We start from the raw sequence: 26,742 nt of genomic DNA, 5'->3' as shown, positions 1-26,742 counted from the left end.
CCAGACGAGAAGCGTCTTACAGGATTGAAGCGCCAGACAAGCGCGAACAGCCTAACAGGCACGAGAATTTAGCCAGATGTGAGACGTCTGCCAAGCGCGAGGATTCAGCCAGGCGCGAGGCGCCAGACAAGCGTCATCCAAGCAGGGATGAAGCGCCAGCCAAGCGCGAGGAGCCAACCAGGTGCGAGACGTCTACTTTGATTCGCAGGGGCTCCGTACACGCTCTTAGCCCCTCTCCAATTAGGAGTTTGTCTCCCGCAGAGAGAGAGATTGGGGAGGAAGACCCAGACTTGAAGTTGATTTCTCCTTCTGATCCTTTCTTGGAAGAGGACTCAGAAGACGAGACTCACGGCAGAGAAGGGCTGTCTAACTACAAGGTTTTGACAGCTCTTCTTCTTCAGGAATACGGAGATTCCTTGACCCCTGCCGCTCCTCCTTCTCCACGCTCCCTTTTTTCGTGCTCCAAGACGCCAAAGTCGTCGTCTTTTCTGAAGATGAGGCCGACGATTTCAATGAAGAGAGCTCTTCAGTCTCTGGATAGCTGGATGCTAACCAAAAAGGAGTTGGTTAGAACTGTGTTCTGCATGCCTCCCGCTAGACTTACGGGCAAGAGAGGTATTTGGTACCAGACTGGGGAGAATATGGGTCTCTCTATCCCAGCTTCGGCTGAAGCTGACTTTTCCAGTCTGGTAGACGCATCCAGGAGACATAGCCTACATAATGCACGAATAACTTGGGGTCTTTCGGAGCTGGATCATCTCCTCAAGGGACTTTTCCATGTTTTGGAAGTCTTCAACTTCCTGGATTGGTCCCTTGGGGTGATGGCCAAGAAGGCCCATGCCTCGGAAGGCCTCGATCCAGACGTACTCCTCTCGATCTTGTCGTGTATTGACAAGGCGGTACAGGACGGCTCAGGGGAAGTCTCTTCCTTATTTGGAGCCGGTCTCTTGAAGAAGAGGTCTGTTTTTAGCGCTTTTCTAACAAAAGTAGTATCTCATTCTCAAAGGGCAGCATTGTTATTCGCTCCCAGGTCTGACTTTTTGTTCCCTGCGCAGTTGGTGAGGGACATTTCCCGTTCGCTGACGGAGAAAGCGACACAGGATCTTCTCCTTCAGTCGTCCAGGAAAAAGAGACCAGTGGGGGTGGGAGAAAAGAAAGGTGCTAATACGCCTCTGCAGCCCTTTCGAGGAGGTCCTCCCTCTAGAGCTCCCTCTAAAAGGAAAGCGACTGAGAGGAGAGGTAGAGCTTCTTTCCGTCCCTTTAAAAGGGGAAAGTGAAGCTGCGTTCCTCCAAACACCAGTAGTTGCCAGGCTCCTGGGATTTGCGGAAGCCTGGACACTCATCGATACAGACGCTTGGTCAATGTCTGTTCTACAGAAAGGATACCTCATTCCCTTCCTGGACAATCCTACCCTGGCTTCAACTCCGCGGGAATTGTCCGCCAATTACAAGGACCCTGTGCTGAAAGATACTCTTCAACGAATGGTGGATCAGATGTGGGACAAGAGAGCGATAGAACTAGTGCTGGATCGAAGCTCCCCGGGGTTTTACAATCGCCTTTTCTTGGTTGCGAAAGCCTCGGGGGGCTGGAGACCAGTTCTAGACGTCAGCGCTCTGAACAAATTTGTTCAGAAACAGAAGTCTCCATGGAGAAATGACAATTTGTCGAAAATTGCATTTTCCTAACTATACAAACTAAACGGTCCTTTAACAATAGGAAGGTAACTAGCGGCAGCTGGGACGGTCAGTAAGCTTCGAACAAGGGAGAACGGTAGTTAAACTGCTTGTCCGATCGTGCGCGCGCCCGCGCGCCCGAGAGTGTGAAGAATCACTTTTGCTTTCGGCCGCGGGTGTGAAGGACGTGTTCGTCATCGCTCTCTGCCCGCTTCATCGTCGTATGCTTTGTTTATATTGTGTTTTCTACTAATGGTTTGACTTGAAAATGAAACTGTAAGTACACTGTTTTCATTTTCATTACTTAATTATGAATCAACATGGAGCTATCGCCGTAGAGACGGCGATTTCCGCTCTTTTCATGAATTGAACCCTTGAATTATGTCTCGGTGCCGAGGGCGGGCGCACTCGCGCCGAGTCATGTATTTTGGGCGAAAGTGTGTAATTGAAAGATGTAAGTACTCTTTTTCATTATATTTTTGCCCTGTGCGTTCGTTGCCGAGAGCTTTGATTGCGCTCGGCAAGAGCCTCTTATTTTGTATGAATAGAATGCAATGAAAGTGGATTCGCAATGCAGTTTTCTTTCATTTTCATTTATTAATTGCATCAAATTTAATTTTTGGATCAATTTCCGCTCTTAACCCGGGAATTAATCCTTACGATTTATTGCTGTGAAAGTGAAAATAGCAAGTGCAGTATTGTTCATTTTCATATATATTTATGATAGCATCATATTATTATGGATCAAGTTTCCGCTCTTACCGGGAATTGATTTTTCCCTCTTTAAGTTCTATGAAGTGAATCGCAAGTGCAGTATTCTGTTTCATTTTTCATATTACTTTTCACTGCTGTGCGGGGGTAGGGGAAGCGAAGGTCTGCCAGGAAGTCGTCGGAAAGCTCTCCCGCGACTCCCTTGGTATCCGATTCTTCGTCTTCTTTCCTGCCCCCCCGCTCAGCTTCCTCGTATTTTGTTTTGGGGTCTTCCTTCCGTTCGGGGCGTGGGGGCATGTCTCCCCCCCCCGTGCGTGAGGGAACCCCTCTTACTAATCTGTCTGTGCTACCGCAGGTGCTACAGCCGTGGGAGACGACCTTGGACAGGTATGGACCACTGCGGCTGCAGGGCGTGCCTAGCATTCACGATCTGCTGCAGAGTCTAGCGAGGTCTGGGGCGGTGACCTTGGAGTGGTCTCCACTACAAACCTTCACGGCCGCTTATGCTGCTTCCCCCCGCTGGTCTACACTCCCCATGCTGTGTCGGTGACGCCGTCTGCCGCTTCTAGGGCCGGTCGCCGCCGTACCGAGGAGGGGTATGCCGCCGCCGCCTGTGTTTTTCTCGTGTTGCCTGCCCCACACTTCCGCTGTTCCCAGCAGCTCGCCCCTGGGACCGGCCGCCAGTACCACGCTGGCTGCCGATGATTCTACGAGGCGATGGCTGGGCCTGCCGTACCTGTCGCTGATGTGGTTCCCGCTACTGGCTTGGCTGTCCCTTCTGTGTTTACCGCTGCTGCTGTTCCTGCCGCTCCTGAGCTGGTTGCTGTTCCTGTCGCTCCTGGTTTGCCTGCGCCTCGTCCATGGCTGGTCCTGCCCATGGTGTGTTTTTTCTTCCCCAGTCCCAGGTCCTTCCGGACAGGTGCAGTCGGGGCCGTGTTGCTTCGGCAATAGGCCCGCACTCCGGCCTGGATTGGAGGACCTGACGACTGTCCTGCGTGAGCTGACGAAGAAGAGGAAGGTGTCATCTTCGTCTGTTGCTGCCTCTTCCCCTTCGACTTCTAAGGCCCATAAGCCGAAGAAGAAGGAAGGCTGGCCTCCCCCCCCTAAGAAGTCTCCTTCGGGAACTTCTAAGGGCCCGTCCCACCTCGTGGACGGGGGGTCCTTGCTGCTGGTCCTCCTGCTCCTTCGGGAGCGGGGGGCCCGTCTCCCTTCCGTAAGGAAGAGATAGACGGGGACCAGAGGGAGTATCGGTTAGCTCTGGTACTTCCTCGCCTGGTGCTAGCGGCGATTCCCGCCGTACGCCAGGTTCCGGCTCGGTCTCTCGTTCGCGGGAGATCCCGAGTGTACGCTCTCCTCGGGAGACCGTGCAGCCAAAGTTTCGGCGCCAGAGTTTCGCTCGGCGCCAAGACCACGGCACGGAGCAGAAGGCTGGCGGGTGACTCTCGCCAGGCCAGCGGAGCCCGCTCTCGCAGCGACCAGCTGGTAACCGGGTTTTGTTATTCCCCTAAGAAGACTCCTTCGGGAACTTCGAAGGGCTCGTCACATTCCGGTGTGACGGGGGGGTTCTTCTGCTGGTCCTCCTGTTCCTTCGGGAACGGGGCCCGTCTCCCCTTCTGAGAAGAAGAAGAAGACGGGGACCAAGGGTGTGCTGGCTACCGCTGGTACACCCTCGCCTGGTCTTGGCAGCTCTGCTGCTAAGCCAGGTACCGGCTCGGTTTCCTCGTCCGCGAGAAGTTCCGAGTGTACGATCTCCTTCGGGTGACCGTGCAGCCAAAGTTAAGACGCCTGAGTTCGCTCAGCGTCATGACCGAGGCACGGAGCAGAAGACTGTCGAGAGCCCACGCTCAGGTGACTCTCGCCAGGCCAGCGGCCGCTCTCGCAGCGACCAGCCGGTACCTCGGGTGGACGTGACGGTCTCTGACCGGCACGGGTTGAGGCTGGGAAGAGGGTCCCCCAGGTCCCCCTCGACCGACGGTACCAGCCTCGGCTGGTACCAGCGGTTTTGACGTGCCGCGAGGACGCTCACCGGTCTCACGGCAAAAGCGAGCTCTGCAGGTCACCTGACCGCCGCTCCCACAGGGACCGGGCGGATACGGTGACCAGCAGCAGCTCGTCTGACGCACGGGACCGGGGTCGACGTGCTCAGTCGAGCCGCTCGCCACAGGTGAGCGGCACGACCAGGCCTGCAGATCGATCCCCACCGCGGGTTGGTGATCGGCTGCAGCCCCCCACGTACGCTGGTCCTGCCAGCGAGCGGGGGGGAGCGTCAGGTCTGTCTCTCCACTACCTTCAACTTCCTCGGGCTACACCGGGAAGAGCGAGGTAGCTAGGAGTGATCGTGAGAGGTGCGCCGCTCACGATCCCGTCACGACGCCGCACGTGCCCACGTATGGTCTTAGGACCAACCAGGCGGACGTACGCGCAAGTGATTGGAGGCGACCGTCAGGGGGAGAGGGGGTAGCGTCAGTTCTGTCTCTACCGATACCTTCAACTTCCTCGGCATACGCCAGGAAGAGCTAGGTTATATAGGAGTGATCGTGAGAGATGCGCCGCTCACGATCCCGTCACGACGCCGCACGTGCCAGGTTGGTCTTAGGACCAACCAGGACGTACGCGCAAGTGATGGAGGCAACCGTCAGGGATCTGTTGCTGGTCCTTCTTCTGAAGGAGGAGGGTCCTGGGAGCTGCTCTTGTTGGAGGGATCTGGACGGTACCTACTCCTCAAGACGCTGTAAACTTCCGAGATTCAGAGTAACTTTACCCAGGTTATTGCACTGATTCGTCAGCAACAACGACCGGGGGGAAGGATCGCCGCTCCCCACCAAGCAGAGCCCCCATGTCTCTGCTCGAGTCGTTTTGGGGCCCGAGAGGGAACCCAAACCGACGGTGGGTATGCCGCGATCGGAGCTTACCGATTCTGTCTTGAACCAGAGTCTCTCGTCTCCGGACAAGAAGGCTCTCTCAGTTCTGGCCGGTCGATCAAGCTACTTCCACCTCCTCTACTGCGACAGCGGCGTTTCTACGTGTCTTCGGACACCGTATTTAAATACTCCTTCGGTCCTCCTGAGAGGTTTCGACCTCGACGAGGACTGGAATGAGTCGGAGGACGGTATCAGGTGGCTCTCTCCTGTCAGGTGTCGATCAGCCCCACCCAGACGACGTTCAACAGTGGCGGCAGACCCTTACCTACAGTGAGAGTTCGTAACCCTCCTCGGGGAAAAAAACGTTTCCCTGACGATACGTTTTTCCCAGACTCTGAGAGGCCATCGCCGCAAGGGCGATGCTGCTCCTACTCTTCAATCCAACTGCTAGTTCACTGGGAAGGCGAGGCGAGTATCCAATTCCTCATTCCTCTCTCCTTACGGCTACGAGGGAAAGGGGAAGGATCCTACAGAGATTTCTCTGTAGGATCCCCACGTTGGGGACTGCGCTACCAGGGGGGACATTCGGGTCCTACCTGACGTAAGCCCCGGTCGTTGAGGATGGGATCCTGCCCCATTCTCGATTTCTACGGGAATCGAGAGGCCCACCAGCCGATATCGTTTGACGAATTCGGTGGGGGTTTCGCAGACTGCTTAGAATTCTACGGGAATTTTCTAGCGCATTCAGAGTGTTTAGAGTTTCTTACGATCTCCAAACACTTTAGCGAGACCACGGTCCAAAGTGAGCGAGACGAGAATCCCCGATATGTTACACGATAATCGGGAACCTCGCCTATGCTCGAATTCCTGGAATTTCTAGCATTAGGAAGAAGACTGCTGCTGAAAGAAGACTATCTCACAGTAGGCGACCAACCTGGAATAGAGAAGAATGGACGGGATAGGGAATATCCAGTTTGGCTGGAACTATCGTCTTAGTATTCTGTTCACCATTGAAGCTTTCCTTCGAGGAAGACTTCTCCTTCACTCTCTTTAATAGAGAACGAAGGTGGTCGATCTCCAATCCTTATTGTTGTTTTTCTTGAAGGAAAAGAATTTAGGATGGAGATCGTTGTTCAGAAGCCTACAAATATACTACGTATATTAACCTCGCGACATGATTCTGCTAAGCAGTTTGAATGGTCCGAGGGGTAGGCGCATATCCTGGTTATTCTACGGATTGCGACTTAGACGAAAAGTATTCTAATTGAACTGCAACCCGGGTTGCCTGCAACCTCCCAGGAGTTTCCAGTTTCAATTTTATATACTTATGGTGTTGTCACAACAACACCATTTTAGCTTTTCATATATTTACCGAAATTCGTTTCGCTTAAATATAATTGCTCGAGCATATGACTTTTTATGCTCGGTGGTTCTAGCCGAACGCATTCCTTCGTGGAAAAGGATTACTTGGGGCAACTCAGGATGACGAGTCAGCGACAGCTACTGCGTATTGAATTGCCCGAGGCATTTCAGTATCAGCTGCCGCTTTGAGATAGACGGTTGTTTATGTCTTTCTCACCTGCTTTGATTGAATAACAACCGTATCTCTGCCCAACAATCACGGACTTAAGTCTCTGATTAACGGGGATTCTCGCATACATGAATGACCATCTACTGCTGAGAAACGCTAGTATTCATCGTCTTCGGTATTGCGAGAATTTTAAACGAGATATCTATTCGACTCATCTTTCTGTTTACCACGGTAACAGAATTCTGTAATAGTCCTCTTGCTGCATCGTATTCCGATAATGCGAATGATTTTTGCGGAATCTGAGTTTGTCCTCAAAATATCTTGTATTCGGAGGTGTACAATGTTCATTGTTCACCCCGGATTAGCAGATGTATTGAAAGACATCGCCTACTCCCACACCTGCCAGCTCTACTTCCAAACGTTCAGCCCATGAGAAGCAGTTCTTCAAGCGGCTCTCCCCTGTGTTTCATTACTGAAGAACGAACGCCCCGCTTTCATTTTGCACAACGGACAGCAATGAAATGGCGGTTAGCGTTTTCAGTCATTTGTAAGCACAGGTTTAGAATCTTGAGATTCCTTCTCTCGATTCAGCTGGAAGACGTAGGTTGCATTCATTGCCTACCTTCGTCTTCAACGTCACATAGTGTTGTTTCTCCTTAAGCTGAGATTCAACGTCTATGAGATTTTCTTGCCATCAGGGACCTCGGTCTTTTGAAGGCAATTGACTTTCGCCTTTTGAGCTTATGCATTAAGAGAATCATCGCCGCGCCGTCCGGCATCGGTGACTAACAAATATTTTATTTGTTTGGTCTCTCAGCATAACTCTTTAAAGGGCGAGGTCACGTGACTTACCCGGATGCTTGGACAACTTTCCTCTACTGATTCCGAACCAGTCAGTCGGCAGCTGTCAGAGCGTCCGAGTCAGTTACGAACTATGCTGTGGACTTAGTTCGGTTGGTTCCCAGGAAGCAAAATTCATTACTTTTTCCGTCTTAATAGCTTGTCAGTATGAGTACTGTACATAACCAAAGTCGAGAAGAGGGATAGGTATACGACTATTCCCTTCTTTTCGTCTTAGGTAACTGCATGACTTCTCTTGAGAAGTCAAGCACAAAGGGATGGGGATTTGTGACGCTCGATTTCGTACCGATCTTCGTAGCGAAGACTCAGAACCCTTCGGTAACTGACGATTGGTTCGAGTCCTTCACAATACCCTCCCTAATGGACGTCACCGCCTCCGATACGAAGGCTATGCTGCTTTGTCCTGTGAAGGTGCGACGGAGCTGTCTGAGAAACTCGACACCCTCAGGATGAGTGTGGACGCCTCTTCATCATTCTCTCGCGTTCCGCAAGAACTTCTCCGTGGCGCAGGTAATGAAGGCAGGCGCCTGGTCCAACTGGGACCGCATGCACCTCCTTCTACCTTCAGGATATTGCCCACAGTTCCTTGGATTTTTTTCCTTGGGAACCGTTGGTGGTTGGCTCAACACGTTGTGTAGTTAACCCAGACCCTCGCAGGCTGAAACAGCATCGAGTCCTGGTGTGACCCGTAAGAATGGATGAGGAATGAGAGTGTGACTGGCTCCTCTTTCCCATCTTTTTCTTCCCTCTACCTTTGGGTAGAGGGACACGGTCGTCACCCTGCTGGGTAAGGACGAGATGCAGGTGAGCTACTCAAATAGAGCACCATCTATCCCTTTCAGTAGGGATAGAGTAAATATCCACCACTTCCTCCAACAACGGGGGAGGAAGTGGATGCCAAATTGAGACAAACCCATCATTTTATGATTGTCTCTTGCAAACAGGAACAAGTTCTTGCTTGCTGGTACGAAGAGATACGCTTGCCTCTCTCTTAGTACTTGGCCCAGAGGTCTGACCATTGATCCTGCGGTGCACACCCCGATCAATCGGACAGAGGTTTGGATCCCTCCCTTGCTCTTACGACCAGGGAGGCACTCCAGGGTTGGACGAACACCAGTCTGTTCACCAAAAAGACTCAGATTCCTCCCACCAAGAAGTGAGTCTTCCTATTGTTAAAGGACCGAGGGTTTGTTATTACGTTATCGGAACAAATGACAATTTGTCGAAAATTGCATTTTTTTCCTAAAACCTTGGTAAACCAAAACCTGAGGTCCTTTACATATAGTCCCACCTCATGCCACCCCTCACTCTGCAACTTTTTGCATGGGCCTAAAGCAAAAGTGATTCTTCACCTCTCGGGCGCGCGGGAGGGGCGCGCGCACGATCTGACAAGCAGTTAACTACGTTCTCCCTTGTTCGAAGCTTACGACCGTCCCAGCTGCCGCTAGTTACCTTCCTATTGTTAAAGGACCTCAGGTTTGTATAGTTAGGAAAAATGCAATTTTCGACAAATTGTCATTTCTCCATGGAGACTTCTGCGTCAGTCCTAGCGGCTCATCGCCAAGGGGATTGGATGGTTTCTCTGGATCTCCAAGATGCCTATTTTCATGTCCCGATTCATCCTTCGTCGAAGAAGTACCTCCGCTTCATGACGGGGGGAAGGATCTTCCAATTCAGGGCCTTGTGTTTCGGCCTTTCCACTGCCCCTCAGGTCTTCACAAGCCTGATGAAAAATGTGGCGAGATGGCTTCACCTGAAAGGTATCAGTATCTCTCTGTACCTAGACGACTGGCTCATCAGAGCAAAATCAGAGAGACAGTGTTTGTAGGACCTTGCTTTGACACTAAACCTGATCAAGACCTTAGGATTACTCATGAACCTCGAGAAGTCCCAACTGATCCCCAGCCAGAACTTGGTCTATCTGGGGATTCAGATGGATTCTCGGGGTTTTCGAGTATTTCCTTCTCAAGAGAGACTAACGAGAGGCTTAGAGAAAGTCTCTCTCTTCTTAGGGAAAGAACGTACTTCGGTGAGGGAATGGTTTAGCCTTTTAGGGACCCTTTCCTCGCTCGAACAGTTCTTTCCCCTAGGAAGACTTCATCTCCGTCCTCTTCAGTTCTTCCTCAGAAGATCGTGGAACATGAAGACAGGACTTCTTTCGGACAGTTTTCCCATTCCAGTAATGATGAGACGTCACTTGGAATGGTGGTTGCCCCCGCTGAAGGAGAACAAGGGTACTTCCCTAGAGACTCAGAACCTGAGCCTTGTATTGTTTTCCGACGTGTCGGAAAAAGGTTGGGGAGCAACCTTGGGAAAGAGAGAGGTGTCAGGCACCTGGAATGCACTTCAGGTGTCCTGGCACATAAATTGCAAAGAACTGTTTGCCGTACACCTGGCCCTAAAGAGCTTCGAGCCTTTAGTGACGAACAAGGTAGTCCAAGTGAATGCAGACAACACAACCGCCCTTGCCTACATTCGAAAGCAAGGAGGGACACACTTGTATGCCCTATACGAACTCGCAAGAGACCTTCTTTTGTGGACATCCCAGAGGAACATCTCCCTCTTGACGAGGTTTGTTCAAGGAGTAAGGAATGTGAGGGCAGACAGGCTGAGCAGGAGGAACCAGGTCCTTCACACTGAATGGACCCTCCACTCAGAAGTTTGTCGGAGTCTCTGGTCTCTTTGGGGGACTCCTCATGTAGACCTCTTTGCCACGTTCCTCTCAAAAAGACTGGAAGTCTTTTGCTCAGTAGTAGAAGACCCCAGAGCTCTAACAGTAGACGCCTTCCTTCTAGATTGGTCTCATGTAGACGTATACGCATTTCCCCCATTCAAGATTCTGGGGCAAGTGCTCAGGAAATTTGTGACATCGAAGGGGACGAAAATGACCCTGATAGCCCCCTTTTGGCCAGATCAAGAGTGGTTCATGGAGGTGCTGGAGTGGATGGTAGACTTCCCCAGATCCCTCCCACAAAGGATGGATCTTCTCAGACAACCACACTTCGAGAGGTTTCATCAAAACCTCCCCGCTCTCGCTCTGACTGCCTTTCGACTATCGAAAGACTTGTTAGAGCGAGAGGCTTTTCTCGCAAGGCTGCAAGTGCGATCGCTAGAGCCCGGAGAACTTCCACGATGCGAGTTTACCAGTCTAAGTGGGAAGTATTTAGAAGGTGGTGCAAGTCGAAGAAGTTGTCCTCCTCCAGTACCTCTGTAACAGAAATCGCCGACTTTCTGTTATTCTTGAGAGAGGACTCTCGTCTCTCCGTAGCCACTATAAAGGGCTACAGGAGTATGCTTTTGGCCGTCTTTAGAAATAGAGGCCTAGATCTGGCAAATAATAGAGATCTACACGATCTGGTTAGATCCTTTGAGACCATGAAGTCTAAGAATTCATCTCCCCCTAACTGGAACCTCGACTTGGTTCTGAAGTTCTTGTCCTCGGGAAGATTCGAACCTCTGCATATGGCCTCGTTTCGTGACCTAACGAGAAAATGTTTGTTTCTTTTGTCACTGTCGACAGCTAAGAGAGTTAGTGAGCTGCACGCCCTTAGTGATAAAGTGGGTTTCAAACTAGACTCAGCCATCTGTTCATTCAAAGCTTTATTTCTGGCGAAGAATGAAAATCCTTCGAATCCCTGGCCGAGAAACTTCGAAGTTAAAGGCTTATCGGGTCTCGCCGGCAGGGAAACTGAGAGGTCTCTTTGCTTAGTAAGATCTCTTAAGTTTTACATGCAGAGAAAGAAACAGTTGGGAGGTTCTAGACAAGGTCTCTGGTGCTCGGTGAAGGACCCTTCAAGACCTATGTCCAAGAATGCTTTAGCCTTTTTTGTTAGGAACGTCATTACCGACTCTCATAAGGCCTGCACGGATGACTCTTTGAAACTCCTGAGATTAAGAGCTCATGAGGTGAGAGCAGTAGCTACGTCTCTCTCTTTTCAAAGAAATATGTCACTAAAGAATATCTTGGAAGCGACATTTATTGGCGGTGGGTTAATTCAGGTTGTTTTGCTTCCTCACTATTTTAAAGGCCATACGTTCGTGTGACGCCTACGAGAAATGTTTTTCTCTAGGTCTTTTCGTGTCTGCGGGCACATCCTGGGTACAGGAGCTAACACCAATCCTTTAAATGATGCATAAGTCTAATAGATATGTTCTAGACTTTCTGCTGAGCATGTGCAGGTGCTGCACTGGCGGCCAGTCACTTTCGTTCAGTAAGGAACTCTTGTGATATCTTTTATTAGATGAGTATCATTAAATTTTTTTTTTGAAAATTGATGTGTGTGTGTGTAATTTGGTTTTGAGTTATGGTTGTTGTGAAGAGTTTGGGGATAACTCGGAGCAATTATTAATACTAACATGGTGGTTAGGATCAGGTGGTCGGGATTGGTTGTGTGCTCCTTCATAAGGTGTATTGTCATATAAGTGGAATCAGCTCCCATTGACAAAGTCCTTTCAGGCTCTGCCGAGTAAGTGGATAAGACCCCTTCGGCCAGACCCCACAAGAAAGCTTCTTGGCCATAGATCACATATCTCGCTAAAGTTTCTTGAGGTGATGCAGACTCCTGGGCGACAGCCACAAAGTCTACCACCTATCAGGTAGGAACCAAGGTTTTTTTTTTGTACCTACAACATATGTTGTTTACCTGTCTATTCCATAAAGTAGCTGTCTCTTACCCTCCACCGAAGGGTGCCAATCAGCTATGTATATATCTGACAGGTAAGTTGATTGTATGAAAATGATATTGTTGTGATACAATAAAGTTTCATACATACTTACCTGGCAGATATATACGATTAGGGCCCACCCAGCCTCCCCGCAAGGAGACAGGTGGAAGAGAGCAAATATGATAGAAAACAGGAATGGTTCCTAGTCCTGCCACCCAGGGCAGGCCGGTAGATCACCTGACCTACCTGTAGCGAGTGGCGCGAAATTTGAATTTCTGTCGGGGACGACAGAGTCTTAGCTATGTATATATCTGCCAGGTAAGTATGTATGAAACTTTATTGTATCATAACAATATCATTTTTCATACATTCAACTTCCCTGTCAGATATATACTTAGCTATAGACTCCGTCGTCCCCGATAGAAATTCGAATTTCGCGGCACACGCTACAGGTAGGTAGGTCAGGTGATCTACCGCCCCGCCGCTGGGTGGCAGGAATAGGAACCATACCTTCTAGAACCAGATTTTCTCTATTGTTTGGAATGTAAACATACGTTTACGGTTCCTCCTGATTTGATTTTCGTGTTTCATCGCCATCGATCTTCTGGGCTGTCTTTTGCAGGGAAGTACTGGGTCTTTGGTTCGGCATACGCTTTTATTAACTTTTTAATGAATTTCGCTTCGAAATTTCGAAGAAAATACTAAGTGAAACTACCGAAATTATCGGTAGACACTCACATAGTTTGCAATAAAGGGAATTATTAATATTTATTCATTATTACATGTAATAAAGATTACAACTTTATTGAGGAAATATTAAACTCTAATTTCCTACTTTAGGAAGTCAGAAAAGCATATAACTAGATACGCTTACTTTATAAGCTTTAATAGCATTTGTGCTAACGAGCAGTTAGAGTATTAGCAGTACTAGTAGTTGTTGCATCCTCATCACCTTCTTACTCCACAGAAACTACAAATTTATATATGCAAATTTGAAGATAATGGATGTAGCTCAAAAGCGAGCTCTTAAAAGGTAAGAAGTGAATATAGTGTTCCCCATTGAAGTGGAGGGTGCGTCTGATCGGCTCTGTCTCGCTCCCAGGTCTAGACCTCTTCCAAACTCACAAGCCCAGAGGAGAAGGAATGTCGAAAGCTGCACGGAGGTTTCAGAGAATCCCCACCGATCAGGCGTCCCCTCGGCAGACTCTGTAGAACGTCCCAGACTGCCAAGTTCGCCATTGGAAAGGCGTCCTAAAATAGTGGAGGGTGCGTTCCGATCGGCTCTGTCTTGCTCTCAGGCCTAGACCTCTTCCAAGCTCACAAGCCCAGAGGAGAAGGAATGTCGAAAGCCTTCAGGAGGTTTCAGAGAATCCCCAACGGTCGGGCGTCCCCTCGGCAGGATCTGTAGTAGCGTCCCAGACTGCCAAGGATAGCCGTTGGAAAGGCATCCTAAAACAGTGTTTTTTTGTCATCCGAGTCTTCATCGAAAGGAAAATAGGGTGGAGTTCTCACAAGCTGTCGAGACCTAAAAGATCGTGGAAATCGCCAGCTTGGGATTCTATCCCGGAAAGTTTTCCGGAAGGCTATCCACCTGAGAAGAAGAAAGACATTTATTCATTAAATCCTCCTTCCCCTAGATCGGATACGGAGAAAGAAGACGACTCTACGAAGATCCTAAGAGAAAGGCAACAGTAGATATCTTCGTTAATAGAAGTTTTGAAGAAGGATCCTCCTGGGAGAAAGGATCTCTTCCTTCCCGTTAAGAAGTCCCGTCCGATAGAAGTCTTTGACAGCTCGGACGAGGCGGCCAGGCGCAAATCGCCGACAAGGCGAGAGGATTCTAAAGAGGCGCCTGAAGCGGCTGAAATGAGGCACAAAGCGCCTGAAGCACCTGAAACAAGGCGCCAGAAACGAAACGCAAAGAGCCTGAGGCGCCTGAAACGAGGCACGAAGCGCCTGAAATGAGCCGCGAAGCGCTTGAAATGAGGCGCGAAGCGCCTGAAACCTCTGAAGCACCTGAAATGAGGCGCAAAGCGCCTGAAACGAGGCGCAAAGCGCCTGAAGCGCCTGAGATGAGGCGCAAAGCACCTGAAACTATAAACCAGGATCTTCATCGGAGATGGAGTTAGAGCCTGATTCTGCGAAAGGTGAAAGACATTCGAGGCCTTCTTCTGATAAGGACGGGAGTTGTCGCACAGGCGGCCGTCGCCCTTCTCAGGATAGTCTTAATGCAAGTAAAGGCAAGAGCAAGATTGGCCTTTTTCCTGGCGGGGACTCAAGATGTCGCACAGGCGGCCGTAGCCCTTGTCAGGTTAGAATCGGTACTGCTAAAAGCTCTTCACCTTACGAAAGCAGGCGCTCTCCTCCAGCTGTTCATTCTTCTCCCAACTTGATGGATAGGAAATGGAAGATAGATCGGAATTGGAAACCTTTTTTATTGGAAAAAATTAGTTCATTACTAATAAGACGATATTAAAATCTTCCCCCTTCTAAAATAATGCAACCAACCATTTACAGAAAGAGTGGCAATCGTTTGCAAATTAAACAAGATTCGTACGAGCACTTATTCATTGATTAGAGGCTCTTCCAAATAATAGAGGCGTAGAATACGGCCTTATATCCAAGAGAATAAAAATTTGAGGGATTCTCTTCAATCCTAGAGTTTTCATTGCGATCTCTTTCGACTAATACTAATTCGTGTTTATTGACGAAAAGAACGAAGAGGGCAAGATTTCCATTCTCTCTCTGAATCGGAGAGGAAAGAATGTAGTAGCAAGACTTGCTGTATACGACTACTGAATGACAAGTCATATACGCATACCATAGTTAACTGCCTTTGTGGTTCGCTACAGAATTATCTATATCCTTACAGGATTATCCTGGTAAGGACTTCGCTTAAAAGGTTTGTTACGACAATACCTACTCAGCTTCAGTATTTAACAAAGGTTGTTTGGCTTAAATTTGCGTTATTAAGAGCTTCCTTAGGCTCGAGAATAATTTGATTATATTCCTTCATTGAATGAAGTAACTGGCAACTCATGATGAATGCAGCCAGGCAGCAAGCGAGACTGCCGGGCTGTCATTGTAAGGCCAATACAGTACCATCCAGGTCTCGGTCATGAGCAGTCGGTTACATCTCTCTCTCCAACGGGATCGAATGGTTAACCGTATATTCCCCCTACAATCATGGACTTAGTCTCGAATGGAGGGGATAGTTAAGCTAACATAAATAAAATATTGTCTGCCTTTTGCTAAGAAGCTTTCAATAAGAAAGATATTATAACCTTTCAATGCTGTTTACCGTAGGTAACATTATTAAAGGATTCTAGCGCAGCAGAACATTATATAATGCTCTCATGCTTACGAAAGCATGGCTTATTAGAATACATGCTTAGTGAGAAGATGGATGTAGTAGAGAATTCACTTTAAGACTATGGTATGGTCAAGTCTTTCGAGAAACGCACACAACCTTTTTAGAATCGGATATTGCTCAAGAGAAGATGGATGAGTGGGATGGGAAACATTCTCTTCGTGGCAGAAATGGTTTCCCTAAATAGACTATGCTACGTATATAAGAGTTTTTTCCTACTAAGAACGGAATTAACATGTGAAAGGATGTCGGGTACCATAAAGGCACAGATGTTCTGGCACATAACATAAAGAGAATTAGAAGAAAGCGCCAGCCTGGCGCAAAGCGCCAACCTGGCGCAATGCGCCAAAAAGTGCCAGCCTGGCGCAATGAGCCAAGAGCACCATCCAAGATATTTTCTCGTTTTAGCGAGTTATTAACCTAAGAGTCCAGTAGCAGCTCGGTAACGCAAGATTCGTTCCTGATTTCGTTACCCATTTAATCACTTAGGCCAATTCCACGACTCTCTCATATCGCAAAGAGCATCGAGAATCTCTTTTTTCACTCCTGTTCACGTTAACAAAGAGAACCTATTTGGAAAACAGACAGGGAATGTAACGATCCTTAAGAGGTTCGATGCAAGATTTTGCATGTCCGTGGGAACCTTCTCGATCGACGATAATAACTGTGAAAGTATGTCTAACGTTTATTGCAAAGAGTTGTGAGAACCTGCGAAAAGTCTTCTTCATAGATCTCTTAGCAAGGTAAAAGACGAACAGTCTTCCTGTAGACTGCTTCCTTTTCCTTGAACCAAGAGAGGTAGCAATATACGCCATCTTTATTTTATAGAAAGGGGAATAAACTTTAGTCTTTTTTCCCCTAAAATATAAATTCTTTACAGAATTTAAGATAAAGGGCGTCAAAGAAAGAGAGGATAATACTTTATGCCTCATTTTGGCCTTAGAGAGGTTGGATTCACAGAGGTCACGTTCTTCTCACAGCATGTTTTGGAAGTCTTTTCCAAGACAGTCTGAATATTCTATCAGCATCTATTATAAATGGACCTTAACAACCTCTCCACTCTGAGTCTGTCTGCATGCAGACTGACCAGAAGTGGACTTGAATGAGAGGATTTTTCAAGGTAAATGATAATAGTCATGGACAAGATATAGAATTGCTGCAGATCGTGCTAGAGGGAATGAGGAAACTGTCCTCTTCCGATACCTCTGTGAACCACATAGCGGTTTTTTCTTCCCTTTCAGAGGGAAGAATCACCTTTGTATATATCTGCTATCAAAGAACGCAGTAAAAGGCTATACTCTGTCTCTATAAAGGGATTGGAGATAGCAGAGGATTAAGATCTTTGGGATCTTATACGATACCTCAATATGACAAGAGTAGGATATCATGTACTTCTAATGGAATCTTTTTTGTGGCCACAGATTCTGTTCCGACAAGATGGAACTGCTCCTCATCAAACTTCTTTGAGAAATTTTTATGAGGGAATTCTTTGTTTCTCTTGGTCCTAAACGATCAAGAAGACAAGTGAATTTTTTGAGCATTGGAATCTCGCATCAGATTCTATGGAGATTAGGCAATGGGTTATTGCCAGCATAGTATGTCTGGCAAAAGAACTAAAACCCCCTATTCCTGATTCAGTGTTTTCAGATAGAGGTTTCGTTGTCCAGGCAGGGTACTTTAGTTTTCATCTACAGTAGAATGGTTCAAACATTTGCCTACAGAGTCTTTGGAATGCGATGACGGCTCGAAATGCTTTCCAGAAGGTGTTCAGAGGGATACAATAAAGAGCTAGAAATCAGGAGTACTCCCAATTTCAGCTCGGAGTCTCCTTCGACTTCCAGGCTTCTTCCCTTCCTTCGGGCAAGGATAGGGAAGATTCTGCAACGAGACACCCCTTCAACATGTAAGAAGAGATCTCGTGAGCACGGAAGTATTCAAGAAGGACCCTCCTCGGAGGAAGACTCTTATCTCTCTTACGGTTAGATATCCTATCGTCTACTGGATGCAGCTGATCACAATCACCTCCCCTTGCCGGAGAGGCCAAAGCTCAAAATGGAAGAACTTCTTCCACCCCTTCTCCAGTCTCCTGATAAACTATTGTGGATGTTCAGGACTTTTGGACAATGTAGCGCCAACCAGGTGCCATATGCCAAAACAGGCGTAAAAAACGCCAGAGGCAGACAGTTTCAAGGAACACTGTCATTGTCTGATGAAGAGAAAGAGGGGGCCTCCAACCTAGCACAGATGCGCTAGAGGCGAACAAATCGGACAGATAAGAGTGTCCGATGTGGGCATCGTCAGACATCCTCGAGACTCTACCAAGCTCGAAGCTCCAGCAAGTGGAGAGGAGTCAGCCAGGCGCCAGATGCCAAATTGTGCCAGTCTGGAACCAGGCGCGAAGCTACTTCCAGGTGCGAGGCGCCAGCCATGAGTCAGGCGAAAAGCGCCTTCCAGGAGTTAGGCGCCAACCAAGTGTCAGGCAGGCGCCAGCCAGGCGCCACCCAGGCGCAAGCCAGGCTCTAGGCTTCATCCAGAAAAGATCCATTTCAAAGGAAGCCCTGGTCTTCTTTGAAATGAGTGTGATCGCTAAAGCACTTCATGAATAACTTGATGATTCCTTCAAACAGCTGAGAATTAAAAGCGCTTGAAGTGCGAGCTTTTATGAATTCTTGTTCGTTACATAATAATATGTCATGAAGGACATATTAGCTGTAACTTATGGGAGATGCAACTCTTTGTTGACTTCCCTTTGCACGAAGGAGGTCAAGTTGACCTACGAGAGATCCTTCTCTCTTGGTTTTACGTGTCTACGGATACGTCGCTGGAATAGGGAGCCGACACTGATCCTTAACTAAGTGAGTTAATTTTTATGTTAACATAGTGTTTTTTCTTTGGTTTGTTTGAAAGGAGTTTGGGGATAGTTCTTTTCAAACTAAGCACAAACCCTCGTGTTAGGATCAGGTGATCGGGATCGGTGTTGTGCTCCTTAATTATGCCCCTAGGCATAGGTGTATTGTCATGTAAGTGGATAAGACCCCATTGACAAATTACCATTAGATTCTGTCGAGTAAGTGGATAAGACCCCATTGACAGATCTACAAGAACTCTTAGCCATAGGTCACATCCTCGCTGAGGCTCTTGAGACGAAGCAGACTACTAGCAATAGCTAGGAAGTCGACCCTTCGTCTAAACACATAGGAACCAAGGTTTTATTTATTTATTACCTACAACGTATGTTGTTTACCTGTCTAATCAGTAATTAACTGTCTCTTACCCTCCGCCAAAGGTGCCAATCAGCTAAGTTATCTGACAGGGAAGTTGAATGTATGAAAATGATATTGTTATTGTACAATAAAGTTTCATACATACTTACCTGGCAGATATATACGATTGAATGGCCCACCCAGCCTCCCCTCAGGAGACAGGTGGAAGAGAAAAATCTGGTTCTAGAAGGTATGGTTCCTATTCCTGCCACCCAGCGGCGGGGCGGTAGATCACCTGACTTACCTACCTGTAGCGTGTGCCGCGAAATTCGAATTTCTATCGGGGACGACGGAGTCTATAGCTAAGTATATATCTGCCAGGTAAGTATGTATGAAACTTTATTGTACAATAACAATATCATTTTTTCTTTGGGTTGTTTGAAAGGAGTTTGGGGATAACTCTTTTCGAATTAAGCACAAACCCTCGTGTTAGGATCAGGTGATCGGGTTCGGTGTTGTGCTCCTTAACCCCTTAAAAGACTTATTTTTTCAACATAATAATTCAAAAAGAATCTAATTGTTTTATTGAATTAAATTAAAATATAACTTGTTTAGACTCTATTCTAATTTGATTTCACAGAAAATTGGAATTATTTTTGTGATTATTTTATGTAAAATTGTAATTTTTAGAAACCACTTGAGACCTTTTTATGGCCAATAACGAGTTATCTCGTATAAATTACAATCATTTTATTCTATCACGAGATACCTCGTATGCTTCGTTTTAGTAATTTTGATAATAGGAATTGAATAAAAATCATATTGATGCTTGATAACTTTTTATTTTTCTACTTCATTTTGATAAAAGTATTTTTTCATTTCATTTGAATAAAAAAAAAATTTCACCATTAGAATAAACAAAATCATATATTTCTCTTCATTTGGGTAAAAAAAAAAAAAAAAAAAAAAAAAAAAAAGAAATTCACTTCACATAAACCAGTGTATTTCCCAATCATTTTGTATGGTATGATTTGAAGCAGGGGGTTATACACAGACTAACTTCACATATCTCACACATGTAGCGAGACTCTCGTCTGATCAGTTTTCCATTATTATCCCTTTTCTTAGAGCAAACAACACATTGCCTTGTAGGAAATTTCTTTTTGGTTGTAGGAGGAATGTCAATTGGAAAATGCCTTCCTGAATAGCGGGTAGGATTCGCTGAAATAGATGGTCTACCTGGTCTTGTTTGAGGGATTTCAGCATGATACTTCTTCAGAGTTGAATCAATTATTTCCAACCTGAATTTGAGAGATGAACAGCAATTTTCATTACTCATCTTGAAACACTGATATGCATTCCAAAGGGCTAGATCTAGATGATGGAAGAAAACTTTTTTGTAATATTTTTTTGTTCTTTTCCTGGGAACAGGATAATTTGCCAAGTTTTGATCCAACTTATCCACACCACCCATTGTGTGGTTATAGTCTACTACAACTTTGGGCTTCTTTTTTGTACCTCTCCTACTCGCAATTTCAACTTCATCACTATTGTGAACTGTGGAGAGTAGAACAACATCTTTTTTATCCTTCCATCTCATGGCCATAACTTTACCTTTACGATAAGCAGACATTTCCCCTTCTTCAACTTTTCAGTTTTCAATGAAACTGGCAGGTCTTTTCGATTTATTCTAACAGTGCCATAGCAATCTGTTCTACATTTTACTAGAATATCCACTAACTCAGGACTGGTGTAATAATTGTCTATTGTAAGGCAATAGCCTTTATTCAAAAGAGGTTTCAGTAAAGTCATTACAACCTGTAAGGATTTAGGCAATTCATTGAAATCCTGGTTGAATTGTGTTCCTTTACCTACATAAATAAAAAAACTCCACACATATCCTGTACTCGCTTCACATAACATAAAGAACTTTATGCCGAATCTTGATCTCTTTAATGGGATATATTGTACCCATCCCAATCTTCCTTTATATAGCAAGAGACTCTCATCAATTGAAATATCTCTTTGTGGGGTGTAGACAGTTCTAAATTTATTTTCTAAGTGCACATAAATAGGATATATCTTATTCAGTTTGGGATTAGGATGCGAATTTGCATCGTATGCTTCATTATCAGAAAAATGCAGGTACTGCCTGATTTTCTTGTATCTTTGAAAGGCATAGTTTCAGCAAAAATTGGGATTGTTCTAAGAAGTGGATTTTTAGACCAATACAAGGATTCTTCAGGCTTCTTCACAATTCCTTTCAAAGTATTTAGTGCTAAGAAAACTCTGAGTTCAGGTGGAGTTACAGGATGCCACGTATTTGGGTCTGCATTGCATTGCTCAGCAAATCTATTGGTTTCAGTGCAAATAAGTTCAATCGGTTCATCATCAAAAAATACATGGAAAAAATCTAAAGGCGACATACTTTCAATATTCCCTGGGATATTGAGACCTGTTGTCCCTGTGAATGGAAATCGAGGGGGTGGAGGGGCAGTAGAATCTGCGATTCTCCTCCATTGTGTTTCATCCATTACTGTATCTGTATCTGTATTGGTATCGCTGTCATCGTCACTAGAATCATCCAAGCTTGAATCGTCGCCTTCTGAGCCAGAACTTTCGAGCTCTGTAAATGATTCCTCAGTATTACTGTTGTCATGGTAATTTGCCATAACTGGGCTAAAATAAAAAAATAAATAAAAGGCTAGAATAATAAATAAATACTCAAGATACTAACAAATTACTCGACAATATATCATATAAACAGTCTAAAATAAAAAAAAAGAACAATGAAACTTACCTAAAACGTGAAAATGAAGAAATACAGAAGATTCTAAAAGTCACCACTGGAGAGCTAGTAAAATAGTGCGTACTCATCGTAAAAAAAGAAAAAAAAAAAATCCTTGGAAAAAATTATACTTGACGTATCACAAAATGGTTAAGAGACAAACAAACGACACAAAATCATCATAATAAGTCAATAATATAACATATAAACAGTCTTAGATGACAAATAAACAACCAAATTTACTTAGAACTGGCGAAAATACGATATAAAATACGTACAAACGAACGAACAACCTCTCAAGATCACCGGTTACTCTATATACCACAAAATACTCATGGGGTTAGCTAACAAGACACAACAGCAACACGATGAATCAATAATATAACATATAATCAGTCTAAGATGACAAATAATGCAACCAAACTTACCTAATTAGGCAAAAATACGCAAAAAACAAAAAAAACAAAGGTCAAAGATGGCAGCTGAAGTGCTACTAATGACACGTCGTCTGCACGAAAAAATACAGAAAATTATCGTTGGTAACTCACGACTTCCAGCAGCAAATACCACTGCCAAACGTATGATATAGGACGAGATATCTCGGAGAAGCCTGCTTTAACAATACTGAGCCATGAGAAATCTCGTATTAGCCCAATATTCACGTTTAACTTTTCAACGAGATATCTCGTGGTAAGTCCAAAATTTTTAGCACACTGATAACGATATATCTCGGGTTAATCTTGTAAGGGGTTAATTATGCCACTAGGCATAGGTGTATTGTCATGTAAGTGGATAAGACCCCATTGACAAAAGACCATTAGATTCTGTCGAGTAAGTGGATAAGACCCCATTGACAGATCTACAAGAACTCTTAGCAATAGGTCACATCCTCGCTGAGGCTCTTGAGACCAAGCAGACTCCTAGCAATAGCTAGGAAGTCAACCCTTCGTCTAAACATATAGCAACCAAGGTTTTATTTATTTATTACCTACAACGTATGCTGTTTACCGGTCTATTCAGTAATTAGCTGTCTCTTACCCTCCTCCAATGGTGTGAATCAGCTATGTATATATCTGACAGGTAAGTTGAATGTATAAATATGATATTGTTATGATACAATAAAGTTTTATACATACTTACCTGGCAGATATATACAATTAATCGCCCACCCAACCTCCCCTCAGGAGACAAGTGGAAGAGAAAATCTGATAGAAAACGGGAATGGTTCCTATTCCTGCCACCCAGCGGCAGGCAGGTAGATCACCTGACCTACCTGTAGCGCGTGCCGCGAAATTCGAATTTTTGTCGGGAAGACGGAGTGAATAGCTATGTATATATCTGCCAGGTAAGTATGTATAAAACTTTATTGTATCATAACAATATCATTTTTACATAATTTGGCTCTTATATCTCAGACAGGGATCATGCTGTCAGTGCACTAGTGCACTTCCATCACCCTTTCCTTTCCTAATCCTGCTGTTCAAGCTTTATAACTACTATGTCTAAGTGTAAATGTGGTGTTCTCTCCTTTTTCCACCTTGAGATCCTTGTACTTCGTCGTGTTTATTTTCAGGGTCTCTTTATCTTTCTGTCTCAATTCTTAAGTTATATCAGTTGGCTTTACATAAGAGTTTCCATGTCCATGCTTTCCAAATTTCACATTTTCTCCATTAAGTTATTATTGTTATAGGATAGTTTAACCACAAAAGTGAGTTAAAGGATAGCTTAGGTTGTAAATATGTACTGATGTCACATTGAGGGGATGGATAGTCTATGGTCACACGTGAAATAAGGCTTTGTAAAGGGATGGTTCATATCGTATGGAGCAGAATTTCCTTTGAAAAAGTCTATTAATTATTGGGTTAATTACTGATTATTGTTTTTGAATTTTCACATACATAGGCATAGATGTTTATCAATTATGAGGTCATTTCAGTATTGTGGACAGTAGCTCTGACCGAATGAAAGAAGAAGATTTGAACGAGTATTTCTCCACACTCAACTCCTTTGCTGAAAAATTAACTCGGATACCCAAGTACCTTCTCCAGTTATATCGACTCCAAACTCCATGCATAAATTTGAGTGCCGATGGGAAAGTAAGTTGGTTCCTGAAGTACATTTTGCATGTTTTTCAGTAATCAAAAGAATGTCTTTTTAGCTCTTAATTTTCAAAGCACTGCCATAACCTTTGCTTTAGAATATGAAATCATCTAATGATAAATTACTTTGCATTTGTTTCTGGTATGCAGTTTCAAGCAGCTCATAAAAATATTTGTTGTACAAACCATTACTTAGTACAAGGGCTCCTCATTCATGGTTAACGTATTTCCCCAGACACTCCAATCTGTGTTGAAAATAAAAATAGCAATGGGCATTTAAGTGTGTGCATATGTGCCTTAGGATCCATGCCTGCTCACCAGTCAACTAGTAACTATTTTATGCCATTGACTGCACCCCACATACTTTCTGTCCTGACTTGTTTCTTTTACAGCTAAGTGTTCACAGTATTGCCTTGATTGCTTACTTAGTTCATCATTGTCAATCTTGTGTTATTTTACTTATGCAGAGAAATATATTGAATAATTTGATTACCTCTTTTGTCATTGAGGCATTTATAGGTAATATTTCCTGTTGCTTTGGGAGGAACAACTACATATACTTCAGTCTGGTTTAGCTTAATTCTGTTGTCTATATTTTTTCTCCCAAAGATTGTCAGTAGTTCAGCGCAACATTCAGCTTATGCTAAAGCAGTAAGTTTGTATTGAAAGAAATATATATTTTTTAAAATTATATATATTTTTTCATAAGATTTAACAAAAGTAATGCTCTGCAGAATGCCTCATCTCAATCATAGCTGGATGAGACTTCTTACAGCATGATTCAGCTGCCTACAAGGGATCTAAGGGTCCATAGGTGCAGATTCCAACTTTCCTGAACTGCTTGATCAACTTCTTTTACAGTTTAGCAGTTAAGAACCTGCAGTGCTCTTTTAGACGTAACATACCATTTACAAGAGAACCTTGGTAAGGGTTTCAAGTTTAGAATCATTCAGATAGAGTTTAGTGCTGTTTTCAAATTAGTAAATCACAAGGCACTTATTTTTGAACTCCAGAATCTTGGAGTGGGTGGATGTGTTTTAGGATTACTGCAAGATTTCCTCATAAGCAGGGAGTTGCTGTTGATGGGATTAAAGCTTAAGTGAACCAAGACCTTTTATGTCTGGAGTTCGACTATCCAGTGGTAGTGTTCTTGGTCCGCTCTTATATTTAGTGTATACAAGCGATATGGTTGTTGGCCTGGAAAGCAAGATTGTTTGGTATGCCGATGATGCAATATTGTGGTTTTTAGTAGTCTCCACTTTCTGAGAAATGAAGCTGTCCTCAGCCTCATTTGGGACATGGCCCGGATCAGTAAATGGTGTAGTTGGTTGGGTATGAGGCTGAACTCCAGCAAAACAAAAACACTATTGATTAGCAGATCTCATACAGATTTTCCACCCCATCCTCCTCTGGAGGTAGATGGTTCTTTGCTTAATGAAGCTAAAGCTTTAATTATTCTTTGTAACTTTTGACTAACATCTTACTTTTGAGAAACATCTACATAGTGAAAGTTTCAGCAAATGCCGCACAAAAGTTCAGTATTGTTCATGAGGCCTAATATTTTTGTAATGGTGATAACATCAGTGCAACCTGTTTTAGATCATTTGTACTTCCTTTACTAGAATAATGTTTTCCGGTGTGGATGTCTTCTGCCAGAGATTTATCTCTTTTAGATAGAGTTGGTTGTGTTGGTAGGTGTCTGTTTCCTAATATTAGCAGTGATGACTTGGACCATCAACTGATGGTCTCTTGTTTGTCAATTTTTCATAAGTAGTATTTTAACAGATCTTTCACAATTGATATCCCTGCTCCCCCTTTCCTGCTGAGAGCAACCAGATGTGCTGAACAGCAACACAAACATGCAGTGAATGTGCCTCGCTGACAAACTTCTCAGTTCCAGGTGTCCTTTATTCCTCACTGCTGGACTGCTGAAAAGTCTCCCTGAGGATGTCATGTAATTGGAACTTAGGAATGCTATTCTCCTTGCTTTTTAATACATTTTTATCTATTAATTTATTTTATCTTTTTAATAAGCGAGATCTCGTCTTTCTATATATTTCCCTGTACCTTCTCTTACTGCCTAATGAGCACCATATTCTTTGGGAGCTTGTATTTGAAGTCATTGGCCACTGTGGTCTCGTTCCATATGAATAGCATTCATCTTCCGAATAATAATAATAGATATACATGTCTAGGGTTTGCACATAACACGCAAATCAGTTATGTTAAATTGGTGGGTTTGTATTGAAAAAATTAATAAAAAAAAAAAAAAAAAAAAAGTATGTTATTATTGTATACTCTGTTGCTGTAAACCTTATTCAGCCATCGCAATACATATCCAAGTCCAATTGCTACCACATGTACTTCCACTCCTTGACAAAGTTAAATTTCAAAATATTTCCTTCTATTTTTTTGTCTGATACAGTAATTGTGAACCATTGATATATCCTTGTATTCCTGTGGACTGAAGTGCTTTGAGATTATTAAATGCATTTATAGAAAATGTGGATAAAATTTTAATAAAGTTTTGCTTTTCAAGGTGCGAGTCCCATGCAGTAGAAGTGTAAAAATTATCGTGAATCACTTGATTGACCTTTTTCTTCAGGTTTTAGATATTAATGATGAAAGTACAAATGAGGTAAGTGGAATATGCTTCGTGTTTCCGTGTGTAGGTGTGTGTTTAGTGTTGGCATTCAAAATTTTTTTGGGAATGCTGTAATCATGTTTTTATATTTTTTAAGTTCTTTGTGAGATAATATTTATAGAAATGCATGAATTTTGGGTCTTGTTGGGTGACTTATTTTCAGTTAGTTTACCACCAAGGTACATATATATATGTAGTTGACTAGTTTATTTGCTTTGACACCATTTTGTTATTTGAGGTCAATCAACAACAGCTCATACAAAAGCAGTAAGGAGTCCTGCACTTGAAGGATCCCATCCATAAATATGATATAAAAGGACCTTTAAAGCAAAAAT

At 44.5% G+C, this 26,742-nt stretch overlaps 1 protein-coding gene across 2 annotated transcripts in view; it reads left to right on the top strand.

Moving 5' to 3' along the window:
* The window catches only part of LOC135195738 (centromere protein L-like), a 57,478-nt gene that overhangs the window by 26,480 nt on the left and 4,256 nt on the right, over positions 1-26,742 (top strand). For both annotated transcript variants that reach the window (XM_064222184.1, XM_064222185.1), the window contains exons 9-10: positions 23,601-23,760; positions 26,303-26,401. In XM_064222184.1, the coding sequence (XP_064078254.1) occupies positions 23,601-23,760; positions 26,303-26,401 (259 nt within the window). The remainder of the gene's footprint in view (positions 1-23,600; positions 23,761-26,302; positions 26,402-26,742) is intronic.

This window comes from Macrobrachium nipponense, chromosome 16 (genome assembly GCF_015104395.2).
Source record: "Macrobrachium nipponense isolate FS-2020 chromosome 16, ASM1510439v2, whole genome shotgun sequence".
Lineage (NCBI taxonomy): Eukaryota > Metazoa > Arthropoda > Malacostraca > Decapoda > Palaemonidae > Macrobrachium > Macrobrachium nipponense.
Note: the sequence above shows the minus strand (reverse complement) of the source record. Positions and strands in the feature narration are given on the sequence as shown.